General features: G+C 44.3%; 1 protein-coding gene across 1 annotated transcript in view; it reads left to right on the top strand.

Annotated features, from left to right (window-relative positions):
* Positions 1–27,521, top strand: part of CBX4 (chromobox 4) — a 30,605-nt gene extending 3,084 nt beyond the window's left edge. The window contains exons 4-5 of the mRNA XM_069199710.1: positions 17,607–17,673; positions 24,675–27,521. Of these exons, the coding sequence (XP_069055811.1) occupies positions 17,607–17,673; positions 24,675–26,021 (1,414 nt within the window). The 3' untranslated portion in view covers positions 26,022–27,521. The remainder of the gene's footprint in view (positions 1–17,606; positions 17,674–24,674) is intronic.
* The last annotated feature ends 327 nt before the right edge of the window (positions 27,522–27,848 follow it).

Here is a 27,848-nt window from a genome sequence, read left to right as displayed (position 1 = left end):
TCACATAATCTTGAGCATTCATGTGCCCAAAGGGCCTGCCGCTACCAGCTGTCAGTACATTTTTCACTGGTCAGTGGTTCTTCAGATATTTGTATGTCACTTTTGCTTAATTTATTGCCCACAATCTTCTTCGCATTTACTACTTTTAAAATCCTGCCAGCGGGTGGGATCTCATCAATTATATATATATTTTTTTGCTTGAGTGGACGAATCATTGGAGGGCGGTCTGTGGCATACTGGCACCCAGGCCTTGTTTTCGAAGTATGTGCCCTGCATTAGTGAGAAATTAACGGAATAGGGGCGTACTGGCCCATAGAGGGAACTGTCTGTGAGGGTGCAGGGCCTTTCACCAGCCTTACCGTCTTTTCCAGCTGCCACAGGCGCCTGTCTGGAAATGCCTCCTTTTACCAATAGGGGAAACCCTACCTCTGCACTCTTTGGTAGTAGTATAACCAATGCGAGCCACCCGTAGAGATGTGTATGCACTGATGCGATTTTCTCGAGCGTCCCTTGGCATTTCAGGCTGGGGATCCACTGTGTGCATGTGATATTTGTGACACTGATGCTTGGGCGTTATTGCTTATCTGTAGTCTTTTACCCAGTCTGATTTGAATGCTGCAGAACTGACGCCGCCTCGTTGCTATCTGAGTTCAGGGTAGCTGTAGAGATCTGTGCGTTTTGTTGTAAGTGGGCTGTAGACATGGGATATATCAGTTGTGGTTCAGGGTATTGGTTTTTGGATTAGGACTCAGTGCATTGCTTTTTACGATTGCGTCGGATACCCTTTGTTCTGAGTGAGTATTTTTGTAATTGCTTCCAAAACCGGTGGGTGGGCGTTAGAGGGGGAGACCCAGAACTGTGGTAGATTTTTGCTTTCCATCAACGTTTTGCTCCTAAATGTGCAACTACAGGAACACATGAATCTGCAAATTCTACCACACATATAGCTATCAGGCTTCACGCTGTGCTGCAGAACGGAGCCGGCGTCCCTGCAAGGGGGTGGGGTGTCTGATGCCTTCGTAAGCCTAACCACTGGCGGTACCGGCCTCTTTGCAGTCTTTGTCAACTGCGGGTTACCTCCGAGATCCACGTTAACCTTTATACTAAACCCCTGGGCATCTTACCTGCCCTCAACTGACTCTCAGTATGCTAATGATTCCAGTCTCCGTTTAGAATGTTTGTCGCATAACTGATACACATGCAACATTTGCTGATTGGGGAGTTTCATTTTTATTCAACAACAAACCCATCCATAACATTCAACTTTAGCTGGTGAGGCCAAATGCCAGATCACAGGTTTGACAAACATAGATCACCACTATGGATTAATTTCTCTGGTCTGCAAATTCATCGTTTTTGGGGACTTTCATGTTAAATATCTTGGTCATAACAGTCGCCAGATGACCCCTGCGACAAGTCATTTTTGAGCAAGATCATAAAATTGACAATGTACCCACAGACACACTGTCTCAAGAAATGCTGCTTTTACGGCACTGTGACCTGTGTGTGGACATCCAAGAACATAAAACGACTGAACCTGGGGGTGAGCATGGAAGCCTCGTGTGGTGAAAAGCAACACACTGACCCTAATGTTCACATGTACTCGTTTAAGACATTCTAATAGTCCAAACCCAGAATTGGTCTAACCATTCACGTAGCACACGTCAGCTTACAAACTTTAGCTAAGCCCAGTTGCCCACAACATCTTTTACTTATTGTTTGCACTTTTACCTCCCTTTTCTACCTGCTAATTGAAGGAGGTGAAAAGGGGTTGCAAAATCCTCACCAGATATCAAGCTATAGTTGTGCTATAGTAGTCCTACTCTACTTCGTGGACAGCCAGCGACCGACCGTGTATTTGTAAACACTAGTTCATTGAACCTCAGTGCTTCCCAGAGCACAATTTCTGAAGGTTTCCAGTTGATTGCAAACCATCCTCACTGAGTGAATTTGGACATTAGTACGAGTAGGCAGTAACTGCACATTTTTCACATATTAAATATTTATCGGACTGACCAACTGCAAAAATATACACTATAGTAACATTTTGGCTTATGTTATCATTAGCTATTTGGGATAATATTTAGTGAGACTGTAGGCTGGTTGGCACATTTTGATTTCGCTGTTTCATTTTAACTGTTTAATCTTCTGAACTGTGTATGGACTATTCTTCTTTTTTTTCCCACTGAAACGCTTCTTACTAGATATTGACATTTTATTAGGCCAGGTATGCATTTGGTATAGACACATCCAAATGAATAAGTGATCCTAATTTTTTGGTTACGTTAACAAGGGTTTTGATGTATTTGCCATTTTCATGATTCAACGCTTAATTTCAGTTCATTTTATGTAGACGATCCCCTCCAGCAACACTATGATTGAAAATTCAATTTTCATTCTGTCTATTTCCACTAAGGCCAAGCCACCCACATGTCTATTCACTGACCAACCGCCTGAGATGGCATGCCAGCCCTAAATCCATCCTTCCTTCCCCACACCTACCCTGGAGGGTTCGTCACTTTGCCTGATGCCTTGCCCATGTCTTGATCCTGTCGACTTAAGCACTGTGAGAAGATGTTGAGTAAAAATACCTGAGTTAATCAATCATTGTTAATAATCAGTATTTACTAGGAACATTTCCTTCAGTTGTTCATTATAGTGATCCTGTGCTGCCACAAGGATGTCCAAGATGTTCAGGTCCTTCACTCTTGCAAGGGGACTTACTGCGAAGGCCAGCAATGACTCTACAATCAGTGCTCTCACTAGATAAATGCACCCCATAATGTTGGAACATGATTGCACCACTGCACAGCTTCATCATTTGAACATTAAGACATCTCACCCAATCATTCATAGTCCTAGCAGGTATGAATCATATAAGAATAGCCTATCATCACCTTCAGGTCATTTTACCTAACCAAGATAATTACTGATGCATGAATTCACATAACCTCTTTCGGATCAATGTCGCCCAATCGTTGCAGCCAAGTTCAGGGATTAATTCATTTGGTGACTGGAGCACCTCATGATGTCCTGCCTTAAGAGACCGTCTAGCACAGCTATGCCAACCGCAAATCTTTATTGCCAAGCCATTTGAATGTCATACCCAAGAGCTCCGTTGCTCATGTCATCCGAGATTGCTAGATCTTTGCTACAGTATATAGCACAAATGAGTGGCTCATCACATGGGCACAAATGGAAACCATGGCAGAGTAAAATCAAACAGAGTTGTGTGAAACAAATCCACGAAAACTAGCACTTCAAGGCACACATAATGTTGAAGACGACCATTCAAGCAACTTTTCCTGACTTGGACTGAAACCTGCCCCTTTGATTGTCACCTTTATCTGTAACCCAAGTAGTTACATGGACTCATGCTTATCAATGACATTGCAGAAGACAAAGCGTTTGAGAATTGATACTGCCCTAATACAACTCAGTTCTTATGTGTTACCAAAGAGGTAGGCAGTAGAAGCACTACTGTATTGATTAATACAGTTTTACAAGACTTTGGAGAAGCTGCCACTTCCAGGAGAAGTATGATTGCTCCTCCCCATCCCTAATATTATTGGAAATGTACTTACAGTTGCTGTGCTTATGTACACACAACGTACATGATTCCACCAAACTTGATCCATTTGGAACTGATAATCTCTCCAACCCTGAGTACCCCACCATAGCATGCGAGTGCATAAGCTTCATATCGAGTGGAACCGATGCATGGTAGTTGCACAAGAATGCTATGTAATTTTATATTCTACAGCCTCTTGGGGTAGTTATTCCTCCATGCCAGTCTTGAACACCTCGCTATGAGATGTCTACTGCCCCAACCAGCTCAGAAAATAACCACGAAGCAGACAGATGAGCCCTGGCATGACTGACTGCTCTCCCTTAAGCACATGCTATATCTATGAACAGAACTACTGATTTTTAGAGAGAAGATGGTAATTTCACCTATTACAAAGGAAGATATTGTATGGCCAGAAAGCCCTCCCAAAGGTTCTGTGTGTTTTAGACGTTAAAAAGGCTGTGACCAACTCTAGCACGGCAAGGCACCACGCTTCCATTTGGTTTTCCTTCAAATCAAGCATGTGTTTGGGTGCTTGTGGCTAATGTCCTATGATTTCCCCTCACCCTACAGTGACAAAAAGCATCAACAGCATTATTATGCAGGCTCGTACTTTTCCCTAAATAGTATTTACTTTGGGACACAACATAATCATCTATTTCAGCAACCTCAGTAACATCTTACAAGGCAGCCACTGCACTTGGCCTTAACCGCTAATGTTAACTGAATATAAAAGCACACGTGTATCACAAATTTGTTCTGACTAAATGGAGACTGCCACAATAACAGGAAACAATTCAATAAAAACGATTCCAGGATTAAAAAAACATTCTTTAAGCTACTCCCCCACTCCTCACACCACAGTGGCCCTCAAACCAATGCCTCCGGCAGAATTCATGAGTAAACTAATCTTGCGGTTAGATACAAACGACTCCACCCATACCACCAAACTATTAAAATGAAATAAAAGTGCGCACCAGATTCATAAGTTTTCTCTGACAGTCACTATGATCCGTCTGTGATGGTGCTTCTCCTATAGGCCTACCATTGCTCATGCTGTAAACAGAGGGAAGGGGCACACCCTTTGGAATGACTCTGAGAGTGAAATTCGGTTGCCAAGTTCATGTAGTGTGAATTTCTTCGCTCCATGGCTCATTTCAATGGACTGTAACAATACCTGAGTCTCTCCTGGTGGTAATTGGACACGACAGCCTGAGAATCTGTACCAATACCCAAGAAAACAATAGATATGGAGGGACCCGAGGTCTTCTAATTCCATAGTGGATCTCACAAGTCTTTCCCTTTAGTCAAATGAAGTCCAGTAATGCTACTGTGCACTTGTGAGATGCCCGTTGCACCCGTGAGAAAGGTGTCATCGGACTAATTTATGCAATTGTTTGAACCCATGGGCTGGCAAAACACCCACTCAATGAATGTATTGTACATTTCAAAATACGTGCAATAGGTAGCACAACCCATCATGATAAGTTTGATAGTAGTGCGCTACCTCACACTGAAAAGCACACAAGTAGGAATCACCTGAATGTACCGTGATTAATCTGAAGGTTGATTCAGTGTCAATCTTTGGCAATAATGTGCGCTGACCCAACCTCAGTTTCTCTAGAGATTTAAAAAATGTGAACATAATCTATAAGGAGTGGGTCAATAGCATAGTTAGTGGATGTGACTTTCGGCAACAAGAGCTTATAAATCAATCAGAAGTCCCAGGTTATTTTTTATTTTTCGCTACCATCCAAGCGGTAAACAAACAAACCCATGCACAGAGGGGTTTCTGAAGGGTCCCGCTATATGACATTAAGCCAACTCCTTCTCAGTATATGTTCTTGTGATCCCTGGGTTAGCGAAAACGGGTAACAGGTTCTTACAGGTGCTGCTGCCCTCCATGCTGGTAGCTGGAATCCTGGGACCCTTAAAAAAACCAAATATAATTCCTTTGCAGTCCTGTGATAGAGCCAAAATTCAATCTTTACAGGGGCTGGCACGTTGCCTTATTCAGTGGCTGTAGTTCATCGGCTCCTTGTCCTGCTTTTTAGATTTCTTGGAGCAGTGAGACTTTGAGTTTGATGTAGGTCACAGAAGAACAAACGTATCTGAATTTTAAGGCGTCTGTGGAGGGGACAGGAGGCTGGTACAGGACTTATTACATGCCTAACAGGCAATTTTATTGTCGCCACTTGTCTGGTAGGGTCAAAGGCAGCGTGCTACCTGTGGGAGTCCTGAAGCCGAGTCCAACTATACTGCATCTCCTGTCTTATCACACATGATATATTTGCCTATTTAAAATCATAACCGAGGCACGACGTGGCCCATAGTTTTGGGTGTGTCTTTAAAAGAATAGTTTAGGTGACAGACAAGCTGTACAATTAGTTCATGCTTTTTTCCATCAAAGTTATCTGGTACACATGGAAAGCAAACAGCTATTTAGTAAAACTGTCCTCAACTTTTTTCTTGTGTTTTGCTGCCCCTTTAGAGTCTTTTGATTCGACCCCTCTCTACTTCACCCTGACTAAATAGAACAGCTCCATAGCGTTGTCCTTCCACAGCTTCTCTTTACTCTTTCAAGGTACAATCACAGTTAGTTTACTAAGCTTCGAGAGACTAGGCCCCGGCCTTTCCAAACGTTCTTCTATTTGGCTCTCATCTTGTTCCTCTGAGCCCTACTCTTTTTGAGGTTTGAAGTGTAATGACAACTGTTCCAGTTATGGCACTATGTTCTATATAGCCTCCTTCACCCTTTGGCTTAGCCGCGTTCAGCCAGTGCCTTGACACATTGGCAATCACATCTTGGATTAGCCCACATAAGTATTTAGTCTGATATTCTCTGTGTTGTATTTTTAATGCTTTGACTTCCAATAGAAGCATGGGAGGCTATTTTACATCGGAAACATATTTGTTCTCACCACATTTTAAATTACTTCCATCCGTGCATTGTATACAAAAAGTGATCCATTTGTTTGTTTTGCAGTGCGACGTGCATTTTTTATCACTTTTGTCAATGCTCGAGTACAATTGTCAAACATATTTGCTTTGTTAATTTGTTTTCTCTTGCTTTGTGTCCAGTTGTCCTGAGAGTCACAACTGTTGGATTTCAAATTATCCTTTTTCTTGTCCGGCTCCTTCTGCTCCAGAGCCACAACACATCCTGCCTCTTCTATAACAGCCATGTGCATTAAACCCCAGAGCTCCAAGCTCTGTGTCGCTGGAGGGACAGATTGCTGAAATGGAGAAGGCAAGAGTATGGGCAGCCCCTGACCTTGGCGAGCCAATAATTGTGCCCACTGGACAGGGTGTTATTAGGCCATTGCTATGGAGATGGCCACATAAGCTAAGCCAATGCACTAGTCTGCATAACCTACTGGCTGCTTTCTTTGTCTCCATAACTGGCTTGAAAGTTATACCTGAATAACATGGGCATACCACAGCAATGCATTTGGCTCCCGGTCAGAGTCCATTTTGATCCAGGCCTAATCATGCTAAGCCTTTCTTTTTTTTTTCAAGCACTAATTTGAGAATCTAGGTCAGGTGAGAGTTTGACTCATTGCTTTTACCCAAACTGTTGACCATATTAACTAAATCCAACTATCACAGGCTCCTCTACCCATAGCCATATTCTCCTCTACCCACCACCCGACAAAACACTGTGTTCAAGTGCCTTCAAGCTTCCCGCAACCTCTGTGCACCTGATTTTTCCCCTTCTCACCTCTGTCCTTTGGTGTGGAACCAACCAGCAAGGAATAGGCCCTTACTAGGTCAGCCATGCCACCAAGTGGCCTCCAGAAATCTTGAAGCCATGCCACACTGAAAGGAGAGCTAACCACCCTGGCTTCCATTCGCCTCTGGTAGTACGACACTGGCACACTGGCTTGTTGAACAGACGTGAGGACCTGTTGAGGGCGACAAGAATATGGTACCAAAAAGAGAACCCTGTGTTAACTGTGGCTTTGAGTCCATCCTGGATACTGGAAGAAAGGTCTAGGTCATGGCAACATATAACCTTTTATACCACTCTGATCTGACCAAGCTATGGTATTACCACCTCAGATCTGACTTCTGGCAACCCTGCTTCCTGGAAGAGGAAATGACCGTCAGGTCTAGCCGGGTGACACAAGAACCAACACCCTTTATTTTACCCTGGAAGGAGCTGTCTACCGTGTTTCAATTTCCTCCACTTTCATAAATGCTTCAGCTAAAGAGTCCATAGGGAGGAAGAGAAGCCCATCTGTGCCCTGACCCAACCAAAATTCGGTGCTCCCTATCCTAAAAGCGTGGAAACGTGTTACTTTATGTCTGAGTTAAAAGCCCCGAGGTGTGGTATATATCCCCCCCAACCATGAGGGTACAGCCATACTGTTTAGAAGACTCCCAAAAAAGGAGATGGGGAAGGGATGGGCCCTAAGTGCCAGGGCTGCTGATCTTGGAATTGGGGAACCAGGTTCGGTATATTTGAGGCTATCTGTGTTGTGCGGCTGAGCTTGTTGGTTAATACTAAACAATCATGTCCCGAAAGTTTATTAGATGTTTGATGCTGTTGTTGTACCTTTGAAGGCTATGTTGGGCATTATGAGGCTGCACTGGACATTCTTTTTATTTTTTTATCAAACTTGTTTTTATTAGGTTGAATTCCGTGCAGGCATTACATTAGTCAATGAAGTTTGTATGAACTGTCTAAGTATGGTTGCTAATTAAACTCACATTATAGTACGAGACGGTATCAATATCAGCTTTGTCGTGATAGAGAGTTTCAACCAATTTTGTTAATTAAGTGAAAGAAAGAAAACTTATAGAACATATAAACATGAATTGGAGTTGGGAGAATATGTTACTTCATGTTATTTATAGCTTTACCACAGACAAGCATCATTTATGTCTTCTTCAAGAGGATGGAGAGGTTGGAGAAGGTTGCAGTTCATATGTCTCAACTTTTTGCACAGGAGGAGGGGTATCTCCCGAGAGATGGGTTACTATTTTAAATTTGAAATAGGTGTAGTGCTATAATTCTAGTTGGGTACACATTCAGCGGGAGGCCTCTGGACAGATAGGACACTAATGGGCCCCATTTATGTTCAAAGTTTTTTTAAAGTCATCCGTAAAGATGTCCGCCATCCTTTCCATAGTCAATGCTCTCCAAAGACAAGCCTGCCAATGGGTGAGCGCTGGGGCCTTTCTTTTTCCAGGCTGCCGCTAGCGCCATTTTAGCAGCACCTAGGCAAAGCCACACATTGGCCCTATCTGCTCCCGTTTGAGTGTCATCTTGCAATCCTAGGAGTGCGTAGCGGTCTGTGTTCGGTATGGGGTATCCCAGTATATCTTTGATGTGGGCCAGAATTTCATTCCAAAAATGGTGGATCGTGGGACAAATCCCACTATATATGTTTGAAATCACCTTGTATTCCACACCCTGTCCAGAATAAATCTGATCTGGTATATGTTCTTCAGTTTGGTAGGATAGAGGTACCAGTTGTACATAATCTTATAGTGGGCTTCTCTCAAGGACATAGAGCGATTGTATCTCTGAATATCCCGTTATAATTTATCCCATTGTGTGTCAAGAATTTCTTCCCCCAACACCTGCTCCCTGAAGTTGTGGTGGCGGGGCTCTTGTCGAGTGACCTGTGGTGGTTGTTAAAGCATAGAGATGGGAGAAAATCCCTTTAGGGGAGCCTGCCCTGCGTATGAATTGTTTGAATGGTGTGAACTGTCTCACGGCTGCCTGTTGATTTTCAGGTTTCTGTGCCGAGTGGTGCAGTTGATTATAGTGCTAAACTTTGGCTTGTGGAAGATTGAATTCTCTCTTACAGTTCTCAAACGTCATTATGTCATCATTGTGGAATACGTCTGCTAATACCAGGCATTGTCCCTCACTCCATTTATCAAATGGTCCTGTTTGTAGGGCGGGGAAAAGCTGGGTTATAGTGTAGTGGTGTGTGTGGGGAGGTGAAAGTCGTTCAGCCTCTTGTGTCTGTTACCTCATACCAGATCTTGAGCGTAGTTTTTATTGGTGTGCTAAGGTATGCATTATCGGGACTGTCTGCCTTGGGCTTCCACAATACATCCCAGATCACTCTCCCCACCACAGCCCGGTCCATGTGGAGCCAGTGTTAATTGGATTCTCTAAGGGACCATTCTGTGGCTACTCTTAGTTGGGCAGCCTTATAATATAACTGAAAATCTGGCTTACTCAGACCACCCCTCGCCTTAGGCAGCTTAACATTTTTTTAAATAATATGACTCAGTTTCCCTGCCATATAAACCGCACTTGAAGGGTGCGGATTGTTGAAAAAAAGGTGCGATCCACTTCCAGCGAGAGGCTCTGAAATACATAGAGTATCTTAGGCAAAGGTGTCATTTTAATGGCATTGATCCTCCCCAACCATGTGAGATAAGATGGGGCCCAGCGTTTCAGGGTGTCTTTTATGCTTGTCAGTAGTGGGGAGCAGTTGGCCTTGTAGAGGCCTGCTATATGTGGTTTGATTTTGATACCCAGATAAGTTATTTCCTTTTTTGTCCATTGGTACAGTGTGGTGGCCGCCAATTGTTCCATCACAAGTGGGGGCATGGTCAAATTCATCATGTAGGACTTGGAAACATTACTTTAAATCAGTGTCAGGAGAAAATCATCCGCGAATAGTGATATTTTATGTTCTGTCGTCCCAAAGGTGATCCTGTGAATGGTGGGTTATGCACGGATGCGCGCAGCTAAGGGCTCTATACTAAGAGCATACAGTAAGGGGGAGAGAGGGCATCCCTTTCTCGGTCCCCCCTCAACAACGGGAATGGAGCTGAACTAGTGCCATTTATTAACACTCTGGAGTAGCGAGCTACATAATTGGCCCTTATCATCTTGATAAATATTTCGCAGAACCAATACGCCTTTAGAACTTGGGTCATGAAGGCCCAGTCTACTCAATCGAATGCCCATTCGGTGCCTAAACTCAAGAGGATGGCTGGGACCTTTTTCTTATTTTTTTTCTTCCAGTAGATGTATCACCTTACGAATGTTATTGTGTGTCTGACAACCTTTTACAAATCCTGATTGGTCTGGGTGTATCAGATCAGGAAGTATCTCTTCGAGTCGGGATGTCAATATCCTGGTGTAGAGTTTTGCATCTAGATTCAGAAGAGCTATGGGTTGATAGGAGCTTCATATTTGGGGGTCTTTCCCCAGTTTGGGAATGACCGAGATGATAGCTTCACCCATTGTGTGTGTGGTGACCCCTAATGTACCTATATAGTTGAATAAGTTGGTCAGGTAGGGCGTCAACCCTGAGATATGGGTTTTATAAAATTGAGCGGTCAAACTGTCTGGCCCTGGCGACTCATATTGTTTAAGGCGGTTAATTGCCGTCTGTACCTCAGTCTCCTCAATGGGTGCCCCCAATTGTTTATTATTTGCTGGTGTGACTTTGGGCAGGTCAATATTTTCTAAGTAGGCCAATTAGGCAGAAATTGAGGTGGGTGTCGCTGAGTATAGATCGTGGTAGAACCTGCCAAATATATCTAAGTCTGAGTCCATCAGTCCATTAGTGGGGTGCCATATATCCCCTATGTGTTCCTTTTCACCTGTAACTGCCTAGCTAGGTGTGAACCCACCTTGTTCCCTAGTTCATACATCGTTCTCTGTAGACATAGTAGTGTGAGTTCTGCTCTGTTTGCATATATAGCATTTAATTTCCCCTCAAGTCCATCATTGTGCGTTGAAGGGATAGGGTCGGGTGGGCTTTATGAGCTTCTTCGGTAGCCCGTAGTTCTGTCTCTAATGCCAGACGCAAACAAAACATACTCCAAGGAAGGAGAGGGTCCAAGGGCACTAACTTCCTTTGTAGAATGCCTGGTTCATTAAGTTGATGTGGGAACTTTACCAGAGGACATGGACCCAAATCCTCCAAGGAAAAATTAAACTGATAGAAGAAGGTGGTAAAGTCCCACTTAGAAAGTCTTTGTTAAGAATCAAGGTACCATGAGTTCAGTAAATTTAAATGAGCAGGAATACGAGAAACGTCTTTGTTAGTCCAATTTGGATTGTTTATTATGTTTTGAGAAAACAAGTAACTCCCAATTGAGATACGTCAAAATAGATCCAGAGAGAGAACAAGAGTCAGCCAACACGTGTTTCGCCCCACAGGCGCGTACGCCAGGGCTTTCTCAAGGCCTTTAGACAAAATTCGGCTTTCTAAGACAATCAGTTGTTATGTACATAATTGCATATTTGATCATCTGGAAAGGAAATCTGAAGATTAAGCATTCACGTCCGTCTCCATAATTTTATTGCCAGACGCTCCTGTCTCTTCTGTTTGTTTAGTGCCGCAGTTAGGGAGATACATTTCTCCAGGAGGACTGCTTTGAAGGCATCCCATGTTATGCTTAGATTGGTATCTGCAGGGTCGTTGAGTGTAAAATAGTCCCTGATGGTGGTGCGTATATATTCTCTAAAAGGCTTATCTTTGATCAGGGAGGGGGTGAAGTACCATCGCCGGGTTTTTGATCTGTTCCCTCTCCAGTCTATTGTAAGTTCCATTGGGGCGTGGTCTGTGAAGGTGATGGAATGTATTGTTGCTTTAAGAAGATCCTGGGACACCCCCAGGCTAGCGAATACATAGTCAATTCTTGAGTATGCCTGTTGAGTGTATTCTCTGTTGTTGGGGTGAAGTTTCCTCCAGGAGTCAACTAGGCTAGTCTCTATCATTACCTGTTTCAGTGCTTGCGAGAAGTTCCGTGTTGGCGAACGGTGGGGGTGTGTACTATCTTGGTTTGCGTGCCAAGTAAAGTTAAAGTCCCCCATCATAAATATATCCCCCTCGGTGAAGGCTCCCAGTGCCTCTAGGCATCTGCATAGGAATTGTTCTTGGTTTGTGTTGGGTGTATATATTGAAGCGAAAGTAACTTGACGACCTCTCATTACTCCTTTTAGCATAACGTAGCATCCTTCCTTGTCGGTGGGGTGGCCTGTAGGTCAGAATTGTAGTGCTTGATGGAACAGGAGTGCTACTCCGTTGTGTTTCCTCGTGACCGATGATTTGAAGGTTTGTGGGTATTGTTTATGTTTGAGCCTGTGGCCTTCTCCATTTTTAAGATGGGTCTCTTGTAGTGCTGTTATGTCATAGTGGTGATCTGTTAAATATTTCCATATTTTGTGGCGCTTCACTGGTGAGTTTAGTCCTTTTACATTCCAGGTGATCATTGTCACTACCATCCCGTTAACAATGGGTGCAAAACCTCTCTCTGAGGTTAACGTTGAGTTGGATCGGTGCCTAATGTGCCTAGTCCTTGGAGGCATCCCTCGCGATTTCCCATATGTCCATACAGGATATATTCTCTCCGTCTCTCCCTTATTTAGGTCTATTTCTAGATTCTTGTCTGGTAAATGTGGGCTCCCATCTCCTAAAAAAAACTTAACAACGAACAAATTAAGGACAATATGTACTGAGTGTAAAGATCTCCATAAGTCTACTAACGACAATGTGAGTGAAGGCCTAGTTCCGCTTTGTTGCTATACAATTAGATATTATTGGGGTATGTGAGATAATGGGACCTGCCTTTTGTTCGAGTTTTGATGTGGGTGGTTCCTATGGGTGTGCGTCTTCGTTTTCATGTTGGACACTCCTCTATCGGTTTGCGTTTGTGTGTTCAATGGTTTTGTCGGGGCAGCCATCGTCCAGGTCCAGTGGCTTTTTTCTGACTTGTCTCTGAAGGACCTTCCTTACCATCCTCTCCAGACTGGGAAATTCCAAGTATCATCAATGCCTTTGTGAGGTCTGTTACATGATAAGATCTATTGTTCAATTCAAAGACCAGTCCAAAGGGAAAGGCCCAGTGGTATCTTATACGGTCTTCCCTTAGTCTATCTGTGATGGGCTTGAATTGTTGCCTCCGGCTAGCGTAGCTGGTGCTACGTCTTGGAACAGGGAGCAAGGTTCTCCCTGAAACATTATCTTGTCAGCTTTTCGTGAGGCTTGGAGGATGGCTTCTTTAACCTTAAAGGACTGTAGCTTGACGAGAATATCTCTTGGTCGTCTCTTGTCAGTGAGGGTGCTGTTGCCCACTCTGTGGATTATGTCTATCTTTATTTTGAGCTGTGTACTGTTCACTATCTCTTGGAACAGGCCCATCACAAATGCTTCAAGGTTAGGCCCCTCCGCTCCTTCTGCAAGATTCCTGATGTTGTCTCACCAAGCCCTGTTTTCCATGTCTTCTTGTTTAAGCGTCGCTGTTTGAAGTTCCATCTGGAGTGCCTGCGTGAGAGAATCTATTTGGTTGAGACTGGTATCCATATCTTCAGTTTTCTTCTCTACGTCTAAAATTCGGGAGCACACGGAGTCTACATCTTGCCGCAGTGAGGATAGTTTGTCATTAAGATTTGCCTGAAATTTTTCAAGCGAGGAGGCCATATCTGTCTTCAATTCTTCCCTTAGCTCCTTTTTAAAGTCTCTCAGGGAAGCCATGAGGGCATCCTGTGTGAGGGCCGTCTCCGTGATCTCCTGCTGTGCTGTTCCCCTTTCGAGAAGTGAGAAGTAGTTGGAGAACGTGTTGGTGTTTTGTTTTTTGGGAGGCATGTGTAGGAATAATTTTTCCTGGCACAATTTGGGTCCGGCCACCGTGGTTCGTTCTCTTACTGCAGCTTCTCATGTGATGGGCCGTAGCTCCCAACTATTGCTCCCATACACAAGCTTGTTGCCTCATTCTGGCATGGGTTCTCTTTTTTGCAAATTCTGCAGTTTTGCGTTTTGATCTGGGCTACTTTACTGTAATGTTGTGGTCTCTGGATACACAGTCTCTCATCTGCTTATCATTCTCCAAACCTCACCCCAAGAGGGATCTTTTCAGCAGCCCTTATTTTTCTACTGCATCACGATCTGGAAGAGTTCCTGGATTTAATTTATTAAGCCATTATGGCCAGCACCCATTCTATAATGGGGTATGGGTAATCTCTGAGTCCAGACTTCTTTCTGCCCGTTCAGGAACCCCTGGGCCTTCTCCTCTCGTGTTGGCGTGTCTCAATGCCTCTGTGCGGTCACCCATTTTAGGGCCAGGCATCGTCGCTCCTGACCTTGCTTTCGGGGACCCCATCAGTGTCACTCCAGTTGCTACCTGCTCCGGTCACTGCCTGTTCCCATGCAGTGGGAGGCCCTCTAGAGGTGGTAGGGCCTCTCTCTGCCACCTCATCCACCTTCTTTGCTGATTTTGACGTCCTGTGCTCCCTTGTTGCAATCGAGGCCTACACCGTGGGTCTCGCCACACGGTTCCCTCAGTGTCGGCGTGTCTCGCTTTCGGCAGGGGGCCGTCTTGCTCCTCCACCCTTAACATCCTGTGAGGCGTTATTTACGCTTCGGTTACTGTTGTTTTGCCCAGTTTTGTTGCAAATGACAGCGAAGCCGAGGGAATTCACGTCCCGGTGGCAATCTTGGCAAGCCCTGCCCTGCACTGGACATTATTAAGTGATAACTGCACATTGTAATGCTGCGCATTTGAGGCTAAACCCAAGGACAGTGATATTATTTGTGCTGTCAGCTCAGTGACACGTGGCCAGGAATGTGAGGGGCCCACTGCACGACAGCACCCTACTTTTGACTATTTTTTTTTTTAACTACCTAAGAGGGTTGACAGTTTATTTCCTTGTACTGGACTCATGGCAACCTTGTGGCACCGCTAGGTATACTGGTGTATGAGGCTGAACTGAGTATTTTAGACAATATTTTTTCATGGTTATTTCAGATGCATGTAAGACTATATCAGTGCATTATGGTATAGTACTGGGTATCTGAGACTGCAGCCGATCATAGTTCTGCTGCCCTGGACTTTGGGGGGTGTACCCGAGTTGAGTTGCATGTGCCAGGGAATATAATGGATGTTCTTGGGATTCAGAGTGTTGAGAATGTGATGCTATATTTGGGCACTTAAGTTTGTACTTGTTGGCATGAGAACTGCACCTGGGAATGTGGTGCAACACTCTATATGGGCATGAGGGGGATGAAATTACGTTTCCAGGTTAACTTATTTGAAAGTTCACTTAGAGTAGAATTTCCGCTTTAGTAACGGTTTTCTTTGATATCATCAGTATCAACTACCTAGTGACATAATTTCCGTGGTACCACCGTGACTGAAATAATAGTGGTGGTACTCTTTGTGGTATTGGGGTGAGAGAAGTCACTTGCTTACCCTTGGCATTTTGATGTGTTCACTTCCATAGAAGGAAATCTTCTCTCCCTCCACTCAGTGCTCACTCTCCTGGGCTGCAGGTAGGAACTACTCCTGTCTTCTCATACCCACTCACCTATCCTCCGACCTCTCTGGATCTGCTTAGCATCGTTGTGTGCACCAAACATCTGTAACCATGCAGTCGCCATGTTTTACCTGAACGTAACACAGATAGTCGTCACATTATGGCCCTTATTACAAGGTTGGTTGATTCTGGTGCCAGGGTGTCTGTAGGCTGGAATCCCCGGGGGAGGAGCTGGTATACCCGTTCCAAATTACGGAAGTTGAGTGTGTTCTTCGGAATGCGTAATAACCACAAAGCATACAAATGCTTGTTTCTTTCCCCGTGGTTCGTTTTCCAGATGGAGAGAGTTGTAGCATAAGGTGCAGAGGGAGTGATACTGTTGGGCTTTCCCTGGGGTTATCCTTGAGCGTGTGGTCGAGGCATAAGTGTGACAGACTCGGAATGGGGGAGGGCGGGACATACCTTAGGGGCCCCATTCTCAGCCCGGGCCAAACTGAACTATTAGGGTTCACACAGCAGCATTTCGCTGGTGTCATTGTGCATTAAACCACCAGATCTAGAGTGAGGTGGACCAGCGTGCGAGGTTTTGGATAGAGCCCCGGTGCCTTTGACTTTAAGTTTTTTTTTTTTTTTTACAATGCTGCTGTATCCGACACTAGAGACGTTGATGACAAATATATATTTTATTGTTGAACCATCTCATCGTGTCGCCATCATGCCACTCGAGATAGCTTTAAACTCAGTGTGGCTTTCGAGATGGCAATAAATCCCCGGCTGTTCCTTGGACTATGATCTGAACACCGCGCGTGCCCGTTCCAACCCCCTCTGTACGGGGAAGCTAATTTTGCTGCTGAATAAATAGATCTGAGCCCCCTCCCCCTCTCTGGGCTGAGGTGGTGCTGTTTCAGGCAACGACTCGTTATGTGAATCGTAATGAGGCCATTAGCATGTTGGCGGAGCTCTCGCTGTATTTGGGATTGATTAGGCCTTTGCCCAAAAGAGCGCTATTTCCCCCTGGATAGGACCGGCCTCTCCTCTTTCCCTGCATTGGTTGGACAAGCTGTCCCTCGGCGCATAGATCACGCTTACGTCCACCACCAAGAAACACATCGGTCTCTTTCCGGTCGAGGGGGTAGTCTTGGTGGACTGTTGGAATAAGCTGTACTAAAATAAAGAAAACTTTTTTTGATTGTGTATAGTATTATAGTTTTGCAATTCTAAAATAAGCTTGATTCGTATTTTTGTTGACATTAGATAAAACAATACATTTTTTCAAGGCAATCAGTGTAAAACACAAGAAACGTGACTATGGAGGCACATTTGATAGTTGGCCTAAAGCCTGACTATCTACATACGTTATCCTACGTCTGAATTCTGACAATCTTGAAATGCAAAGTCAATTTCTGATTTTAGGATTATTTTGTTTTCAGTGTTGGCCCTTAGTCTGAGAAGGTTTTTGCTTCTGACACAGAGCTTAATTCCCCATTACCGACAGTGTTTCGGACGTAAAATTCAGATAAATAAACCCATTTCTGGTTGCTGACAGCGCTCAGCCTTCCTGCCCCCTTTCATTACTGCTGCTGGAAGTGTCCTTTTCTGGTCTACCAGTGATGTGCTGTTTGAGTGTATTTTCTGTGCGGTTAGCTGTACACCTCCCTCCCCCACCCAGAAGCCCCCCCTTGTTTTGGTAGGCCGCTGATGTGTTAGATGGATTGTTAAAGGTGGTTTAAGGCTTCGCTGCGGTGTTGGAAAGGTTGTCCTAATTGCATTGTTATTGATTTTTTTCCTTCCCTTCTGCAGGGAGAGACAGGATCAGCTGTTGGGGTGCAAGAAGCGGGGGCCCAAAGCCAAGGCGGTGCTGGTGCAGGTGAGACTGGGACATTAATAACATGCTATAACACCCTGTTACGTACACCTGGGGTCCCCTGTGATAATCTAAAGAACACTGCAAGGGCTACTGCCAGTAGAGCTGTGGAAGTGACCGTCACGTTTCTGGCTCTCCTTCCTCTGCAAGGAGGGTAGGCCGAGGAAGAGCTAGGATATGCTCGCTTGAATGTATGGGATTTTTTTGAAAAATAAATTCCTAGAATATCAGTTCCGAGAAGCCACTTCACTCGAACTGTTAATTGACATTTATTGGATGTATTTTTTTTTTCGAAATCGACATTTGCGTGTTTTTTTTAAAAATAGTTTCTCTTGGTTTTCTGCAAAGTTTTCATTTCATATCACCTCTATCCCAAATCCTGGGTGACTTTTTATTTTGTTTGTTTATATTGTTGTCCAAAGAGTTGCCCTCGCCAAGCGTCTGAGTTTCCAATCCTCTTCCTACATCCACCCCTCCCCCGCCAATATTCTACCACCACCCAGTTTTTGTGTAGGTGAGAGAGGTGGGTAGACACCCTCTTTAAACCCCTTAGTTTTCACCATCCCCCATGCTCCCTCCTCCTTAAACGTCTTATGGGTCATCCTTCCATACAGTTTGTTCTATTTTTAACCATTTCCCTATCCTAAATATACCTTTGTCTCATTACCCTTTTCCCTACATTCATATTAAAACCATGTTCCTTATCAAGATTCTCAATGGTACCCACGCATTTTTCCATTAATATATATTTTCAAAACGTTTGAGACAAAAAGCTATTTGAACTGTTTTTATAGGATTTCTTTTTGCTCGAATTCCACTCCCATTAGTTTGTTTTTCCGTTATCTTGGTTTTTGGTAATTTGCGTTCTCTGAAATGGGGTTCTTTTTTGTTTTTTTCTATGAGTTTACATACTGCTTTTAAAAGGCCAGCCCTACTGGCAGAAAAAAATGTGTTTGTGTGGCTCATCTGCCTCTGATAGGCCTATAGATCCCGAGACGAGCCAGCATCAGTGGCCTCGGAAGGGTTGGTAGGGATGACTTATGACTGACATCGTCGTATCGGCAAACCCATCTTTTTCTCACGGTTTTCCCAGTAGGCTTGTCCACTCATCCTGTCAGGATTAATGCAAATAAAATCACGTGAAAATGAAGCACATCGCGGATACAACTTTAAAGAACTGCTCTACCTTTGTACACCTCATGTTTTTTTTTTTTTTTTTTTTTAAAAGCCCACGCGTTTTTATTTTTTTTATTTTTTATTATTATTATTTTGCTGAGCCAGCTATTAGCAGAGGCTCTGCAGCTTTAAATGCTCGTGCCAGGCCGATCCCGCGCTTTGTCACGGTGACTTCGGCAGATCTTGTTTCACGCTGAACAGTGCTGGGCCTGTCTCTGCCCAGCCCCGCAGTGTCCCAGAGTAAACAGGCTGCTGTGTGGGAAGGAGCTGTTCTGTACTCGAAGGGGAAGAGTGGACCTTGCTCCCCAGAATGAAATGTTTTTTTTTTTTCCTTCCCTCCCCCGCCCCCTTGTGTGTCCCACCATTCCCTGACACCGGCTGGCCCCGTATGCTGGAGTCGGTGACCAGCAAGCTGCCTGTCCAATCTCATAACTAAAACTGTGGCTCATGTCGTCCCTGCGCAAATTAAATCTCTCCCCGAGAGCTGCCTGGGCATGCCAGACATCTGAAATCAGCAGAATAGCTCACCAGACGGCCCAGAGAACGAGTCCTCGGCTTCCCTCCCCCTCAGATGTATTATTTCTGTGAACGGAGCATTTTAATGCTTCCAGGGGCAGGGGTCCTCCGGCAGGGAGGCTGTTTCAGCGACGGTGCGGGTGGGGCTGTAAAGGCACTGTGCGATTTACCAGAGGGTGGGGACTCTGAAAGGCTAGCGGGCTGTGTCAGTCGGCCTCATGTATGTCAGTTGAAGCCTGCCATATGACTGACTGCCCACGTTTTGTTTTTTTGAGTGCAGTGGTCTGAAACGGCATGTTTTCATTTGCCCCGCCAGCAGAGTGTATCATGGCGCTGCTAGGCGCTCAGAATGACCGGGCCTGCCACTCCTGAGACCGCCCTGCCTGGATAACTGCACCGCCCTCATGTATTATTGACAGATCTGTTCATGTATCTGTGGCATCCCTTACGCCGGCGAAGCCTTCCCCATTGTAAGCAGCTGTCTGCCCCGGGCACCTGCTCCTGGGGGGCTCGGATATTGGCCATGAATGATTTACGTGTGTAAGGAAAGCCTCTGGCTGCTGACCTCAGGTGGGTACAGGGACAGCCCAGGGTGGCACAGCATATCTTTATTGGACCCTGGGAATCACTATCCTAAGCGGGGAGGGGTGTGCAGTTGTGAAGTATATCCCTGTGCTAAGGCCCCATTGTGTTTCTGTATATTAACATTTAGTAAGAGTATGCAGATTTGTGTTATTTTTCTCGCAAAGTTTGTATTTTTCTTGAAAAACTCTGAAAACTACACAAAGGCTGCATAGTGCTTTTTCAAACAATTTGTACGTGAGTGTTATTCGTGTTGTCACTCACGAGAAATGGCTGAGCAAAGTAGCCATTTCCGAACAACATACTTGGGAGTCAGTATCATCTCTCAGGAAAATGCTATGCAAGTGTGCAATCTTAGGAAAAGAGGGAACTCAGAGAATTAGGCCAGTAATCCGGATCTAGGTGAGACTTCTCTACCTTAACTAAACCCTTGCACCCTCCTGATGCTTTTTAGCCTTAAGCAAGTAATCCATGATTTTTTCAGGGAACGGAAGGAGAAAGTGGGTTGCTCACACTCCTCCGCTTTGATCTTATAATGGGAACGCTAGGATCATAACACCATTGCCCGAGAAATGCAGCTGACCACACCAGACTTCTTTTTTCCTAAGTTCAAGCACGCCTGTAATAATTGCTTATTTTGTATAATGATAGGATAGGAAGATTGAGTGAATTATGCTTTGGCAGCTGGTGTGTGGTTATGATGTGTAATAAAAACAAATCTGGAAGTTATGTGTAAATGTTTGCAAAAGTAATATGTATATATTGTAATACACCCTCTTGCACTCCTTATAAAATGCAGATAACCTAATATGTAACTATACAACACATTAAGGACTGTAATACTTGTAAAAAAGCTATAGGGAGTGGCATATTGCAGTACAATTCAGAGGTTACATTATTGTAGTCCTCGAGTTCCCGTTGGCAGACTTAAACATCTTTACCACCCTTTGGCCCTTTGCACTTTCCAGTTAAAATAAACCCATGTCAATCAATTTCCTTCAAATTAGTTTTCATTGAGGCTGTTCCTGCTCAGAGCTTTGCTATGCAGAATTCTCCCCAGTCAATCCATTCCAACCCAGATCAGTGCTAGTTCAGATCATTAATGTACCAAATAATTGCCATACCCTCCAAACAAGAGCTCTCCCTTGTCTCAACCTTTGATGTTTAGTGCATCCTCATAAGCTGGCGTCCTAATCACAAATAAACATCCGTGCGAATAGTTCAACCTGAAATCATTTTTCAGAAGTCTAAATTATCTGAAATGCAGGACTGAATGTCACTCTGGATGCATGATATGCATGGTTCACTCCCAAGTTTGTGGTCTGTGGTATCAAATGGGCACTGACCATCAGGACAATACACATAGATTGTCTGTTCACTTTATGAGGAAAAGCGTGATAGTTCCAACCCTAGTTCTGCAGTATCACTTCACAGCTCGGAGTGTGCCTGCCAGTAAGGAATCTGGTACAGATGACTTTCCTCCATCTCTTCCCTTCTTTAGTCAAATCAGTTGCCTTTTAATTTGCTGAAATGACAATTTATGAGAAGTTTGGATTATATGAAATGGGCAGAGAACTAGTCACTTTCTGGTTTCTCTAATGAGAAAGCTCATTGCTTTCTACCCGTGGTAATGCATTTAGATAAGGAATGCCCAGATTACTCTCCCAAAGTTAATTATTTCCTTTTATGTAATTGTCATTCGTTTCATAAAAGCTAAACAGAACATTACATTTTTTTAAGGTACAGAAGGGTTGGTATAAAAGGTTTGCTCGTGTCTCCCACATTTTGCATTGTTCTGCATGTAGATACTCCATTCTAGAGATAGGATCTGGCTCTTTCATGGACGCCATGGAAATCAAGGGTGCTTCTGAGGGGAATATCCTGTGTCTGACAGAGCGAAAAAACAGTAGTTCATCTCATGACTATGTGGGCTTGCAGGTTGAACTATACCGCAAGTGCTTCAATGATCGGTGGATTTTTTGAAGTGTAGTATTTCACCTGACAAGAATTTGGAGGCTGACTTTCTCTATTTTCAGTGCTTTGAGATGGTGCCAAAGTTGATGTACAATGTGGTTTATGGGTTACTACCATTAAAAAGTATAGTAATGGGCTCACAAGGAAAACGTTAGTTATATTGTCAGCCGGATGTGGTTTTGAAAAATCTTACAAATCCATTAGGTTAAAGTGGACTTGAGGCATGAGCGTTAAAATTAACTCAATAGACCTGTAGACAAACTGTTTATTTCTAAGTCACTAATTCTCTGGACATACAAGAAGGAGAAAGATTTCTTCTACCTTTTAATCTATGGTGCTAACTTATAGCTCTAGTTCAGAATAGATAGTGAAGGAATAGTCTGTCTAGTAAGATTTGTCACACGTTTTGGTGGCCGAGCAAGGATGATGAAATTGAGTAAGCATTTAGACATTGGTTATGCTTTTGGTCTGAGTGACAGGAGCCAAAATCACTGACACCACCATTAACGCTTGCAGAAATTCCTAGAAAGATTTGGGCAAGATATCAGTTGATATAATATGTTTTGTTTATGGTTTTAGAAAGAGGTGGATATTATGTTAATGGTTTTGTAAATTATTGTTCAAAATGGATTGGGGTGGTGTTTGTGAGAAGTAACAACCAAAAGCTCTGAAGATCTTGCATGAGATTTTAGGCGTGAAGGATTAACAAAACAAATTGTGTTTCGTTTTGTTCACTTGAGAAGTTGGAATTTTTAGGTTACAGGATTATCCAGGCATTATCTATGGCATATTTACATCCTCAGTTCAGCGGCTTGATTGAACGAGATAATAGATTGGTAAATGGTGTGAGTAAGTAGGTGGGTTGGGTTGGGTTCTCAAAGTTTGTTATTGAAATGTTTTGCACAAGTAAATTGACACTTAGGGTAACTCAAAATTACAATTTTTAGACGAGAGTAATGTTGGTGATTGAGATCTTTTTTTCTGTTAAGAGCTCGTGCAATAGGTTTATGATGGAAAGGGGTTTATGAAGCTGGGGTGGGCAGCTGGAAACTGAGCCAGCCTCTGCTATGATAGCAGAACGGGTGGAAATATCACTTATGCAGACAAATGTGCTTCTTGCGAGAGGAAAAGGTCTCCTTTAAAATCCATCCTACTGAATAATTGAACATGCCCTGTTCCTTCACCACAGACAACCAATACCCCCTGTCTAGAATTTGTTTTATGTTAGAAGCTCTTTGTAGACAGCTCCTACACTGATGTGTTGTAGATTTAACATGTTTCTAATAAATGTGTTGCCTTTGAAAACATATATTTGTCATGTTAACTGCACCAAACTACACATTTTATCTAAAAAGCACATAAACGGTAATGTTTTGTTTGTGAAAAACTTCACAACACGGGCTTTTAAAAAAAAACAAAAAAACGCCCCACTGGTGAAATTCTGCTTTTTGGTAATTTCTTACTTTCTTTACTTTAAATATAGAAAATGTAAATGCCAATATTCCCATAATGTTAATGCACTTCCAGGTTGAGTGTTAGCAGCGAAACGATTTGAATCTCTTGGCTGTTGAGTATCCTACTCTAACACCTGTGTAGCACCGACTTGTATCTTTCGTCATGTGGGCGCCTCGCATGGAAACTTCACGAATATTAGGATGGCATAAAGCGTTGCACACATCAAAGGATCACCCGTCGTTAGCGGCGACTGCTGCCCTTATCCCAAGAAAGGGTTTATTTATGCCCATCTTACCAGTAACCTGGTTACACTGGTCCTACAACATAAAGCTTTATCTTTCATTTTAAACCTAAGCGTGGAAGGCCTAGTGCCTCGCTTGGCTTGAAGCTTCCGACCTGTGGGGGAGGGGGTTATTTGGCAGCAAATGTTGGCTGAGCCGGCTCTCGCCCTCCAGAGCTCTGCGCTGCATTGGAGGGCTGCCTAGACCTAGCAGAAAAAGCAGGGTTCTTCCGCTAAGTGGGGGCTCTCGGTATGAATCATCCAGCCTTCAAGTTGTCCTCCTTATTCATTGATTAGCGATTGTAATTGCCGTGCGAGGGCGCGCGCAGAGTTAAACCGAGAGTCCCGGCCCCTGCGTCGTGCTGCGTCAGCTGCTCTCTGTTTACAAAGCAGAGATGGGTTTCAGGTTACACGGCCCAGCGCTGGGAGCTGGGGGAGTGGATTGGACAGTTTAACCCTGTGCTAGGGTATAACGGCACCCCTGATGTTTGGTGATGGGTATAGCAAGCGTGCCTCCGTTTTTCTTTACTAAAGGCTCAGCACTGTGTTCAGCATTGCCCTCTTAGCACTCCCTCCACAAGATCTATCAGGCCTCCCACTCCAGCGGGGCCCGCCCCTGGTTTGAACAACCCTGCTCTAGAGTTTACCGCTTACGCTGTGATTTTCTCTGCAGTTAATAGCACGGAAAGTATAAATCATGTGAGGCAAAAGAGAGTGCTAGAACTTAGAGGCCGTTGTTCGTCGAGAGCTAGGTAGTGCACCAGTCTTCCTCTGTTACTGATTGGTTATGAACATTAGGAGTAAACTCTGTATGTATTGACACACCATGTCTGGGTTTCCCATAATGGTTCAGACGGCTTCACCACTTTCCATTCATGCAGATCGAGTCTTGGGTGTGTTGCAAAACTACTAGAGATTTAAGTGTTGACATTTTTGTAAAATGTACTGTTTAGTTGTTGGAGCATTCGTGCATCTACAAGACAAGAAAGTAATACGTGCTTTTGTTTTTCACCCCTCCTAGGTGCCCTCCTTTGCTCGTCGCTCCAATGTCTTGTCGGGCTTGCAGGACTCCTCTCTGGACAACCGGCCAAACATTGAGCTGAATTCCACAAGCAAGAACCATTCGCACCAGTATGAGCTGAACAGCAAAAAGCACCACCAGTACCAACCCAACGGCAAGGAGCACTCGGTCAAGCATCACTCAAACAGCAAGCGGAAGTACTACTACCAGCTCAACAGCAAGAAGCACCACCACTATCAGCCGGATCCTAAAATGTACGATGTTCAATATCCCACTGTAAAGGAAGCTGTGATTCAGCCCCCAACTGACCACAATAGAACTCAAGTGGCCAGCCATGTGGATAAGTGGGGGCAGGCTGCTGGTAAAACGTACTCGCCGCAGGCAAAGGACTTGTCTGTGGATGCAAAAAGCACTGCTAGCAGCCAGCTTAACGGTAGTGAGAAGAGTGGACTGCCAAACGGAAACAGTGTTCCCCAAAAGGAGGTGGTGGCTACAAATGGCATTGGGGGCAAAATGAAAATCGTGAAGAACAAAAACAAAAATGGCAGGATTGTGATAGTCATGAGCAAATACATGGACAATGGGATGCAGGCAGTGAAAATCAAGTCCTCCGAGGACGGTTGTGAACTGCAAGGCCCGGCAGTGAACGGTGATAGTCCGGAGAACCCTGCTGGCGAGAGGACTATGCAGAAGCCTGCAGACAAGCCAGAGCACTGGAAGAAACGAGTTGAAGAAAGGATCAGAATAAGCGACTCCAAAGGGCAGGTCTCAGAAGATAGTGACCGGGGTGCATCCCAATTAGAACGGCTCAAACAGTCTTGCACTCCCATCGAGCCGATTTCAGACCAGCCGCTCCAGTTGACAACCAAACGACACTCAGTGCCATTGCCTTCTTCAGGGCCCTCCTTAAATGGGGTTTCAGTGCCCAAGGACACGGGGAGCCAGAACTCCATCTCCAGGAAGCGTTGCCTCTCTGAGACTGAAGTGGGAAGCGAGGTATGTAAGAGGGTGCTGCCCTGCCGGAGCTTCAGTGCCCCCAACAGCCTAGACAGCTCAGCTCGGGGTCCTGTGAATATGCAGGTAGCTCACCAGCCCCCAGACATCATCCTCTTGGACTCTGATCTGGACGAGCCCATAGACTTAACGTGTGTGAAGTCCAGGTGCAGTGACGAGCAGAAGCAGGGGAAAGCGGAGGCCCCAGTGGCAAAGCAGCCGGAGCCCATGGAAATGCGGATAGAGCCGAAGGAGCCCATGCCCTCATTTAAGCCTTTTTTTGGGAACATTATTATTACAGATGTCACAGCAAACTGTCTAACGGTCACTTTTAAAGAGTACATAACTGTGTAAAGTGGCAGTAGATTGATGGAGGTTTCAGCTTCCAAAGGGCAACTGAAGAAGTCTGAACTGAGAAGAGCAGAACTCCAGAGTCCAACCCAAGCACTGAGGGAGCTTGAGAGTCCTTGTGTTGGGAGCACCTGCTGTGAATGGAAGTATGGGCCAGACCCAGGATATTCTTGCTTAGTGAGCCCCACTTGAATAAATTGTTGAGGGGCGTAATGCAGAATGTTCCATGCCACATTTTCCCTGTGGACACGTTCAGGTGCTGGGATGTTCACATGTGCAAGGAAAGTGGCAATAATAATTCCGGCATTTCCTTTGGAAACCCATCCTGAGGTTGGGCTGGCAGGTCGACTCTGCAGTACATAATTGGGTGTGTAGTGACTGGTTTGTTTCGGTCTGTGTGGGTTCAGTCACTGGCCGTCCTGCTCCAACTGGTCTGTGACTTGTCCTATCCCAGTCTCTGTTGGGTTTCAATGAGCGTACCTTCTCTCCATACCTACAGAGTCAGTTCTCACTGTGCCACCACATTGCAGCGCCCTTGTGAAACTATAGGCACCAGCCTATACCTGACCGGTGTGAGCCTGTAGCCGAGCCCCTATTCTCCTCTTGTTCTCTGCTGGGGAAAATTAGGGGATCATGCCACAAAGTGCCCACCCCATGACACAACACTTTCTCTGTTTTGTTCTGTTAGTCTGCGGTCTGGTATCAGCCCAACACCCTTCATGACTGCACTAGAAGGAGACGGAAATGAAGCACTTAGGGAAATAATATTTTAGTGTTCTATATTTTAACATTGCTAACTTGTCAAGTGGTGGTCTGACCCCGTTTGTATCCGTGGTGTCCTAGAAAAGTCTGATCAACATACGATCACCATATTCCTCTATTTATATGTAGGTATTTATACAAAGGATATAACATGTCTAGATTTTTTGAATACTTGCTCTAGCTGAGGCACCTGCAATTTCCCCTTCACTTTAGTTTTCTTTTTTTTTCTGTCATGCAAAAGTTTTGTTTCATATGATCTGTCACTGTGTCATATATGGATCTGCAATCCACACCTTTATTTCACGAGCTGTAATGCCATTTACTTGGTATATATATATAAATATATATATATATTTTGATACCGATTGATGTTGATTCCGATGGATGTTGTTTCTATGTGCAAACAAAAGGTCTCTAAAGGCCAAAATAGATTCTTCTAGTAAATGCTGCTACTAGCTCCCTTTTAAGATATAAGCTTCCAGTTAACGGCTTGAATGTAAATATAAAATGGACCTGAAAGGATTTAAATGAGTTAGGGTCTGACTTGGCCAATTACAGCTGTTTCACAGCTAATTTTCCAGCCAAATCACATCAACATGCGCTTTATCATGTAACAAAATACTGTAAAATGCAATCATTTCTAAGATTATGAATCATCTCTGTGAGAGATGTGAGTGAATTTGTTAATATAATGTAAATACATGAAGAGCCTTCCTTGCAAATACAGAATATTTGGAAAGATTACTGTCTGGGTGTTGAGCTTGTTTTAAATGTGGCAGAAGCGAACCGTCATGCTTTGTTGTTTCTCTATCGCTGCCTGGCTTTCTTTATGGCAGGGTTCCTTCATGCGACTGCTTGTAGTCTGGGTCTGGTGCTGTCGGAGATCTGTACAGCACTACCAAAGCACATGTCGTCAATCGAAGTGGTGGTAAAAGCTTTCGTCGTCTCTCCTGCACCTAAATGTAACTGTCTTCGTCTCTGTTGCGATTTCAGAGAGATGGTGCCCGCTTGAACAGCGCTCTCATCTTACCATCTTGCCTAGTTTACTGGTGGGTTGGTATGTGACCT

Source organism: Pleurodeles waltl, chromosome 7 (assembly GCF_031143425.1).
Source record: "Pleurodeles waltl isolate 20211129_DDA chromosome 7, aPleWal1.hap1.20221129, whole genome shotgun sequence".
NCBI lineage: Eukaryota > Metazoa > Chordata > Amphibia > Caudata > Salamandridae > Pleurodeles > Pleurodeles waltl.
This window is presented reverse-complemented; position numbering and strand designations above follow the sequence as displayed.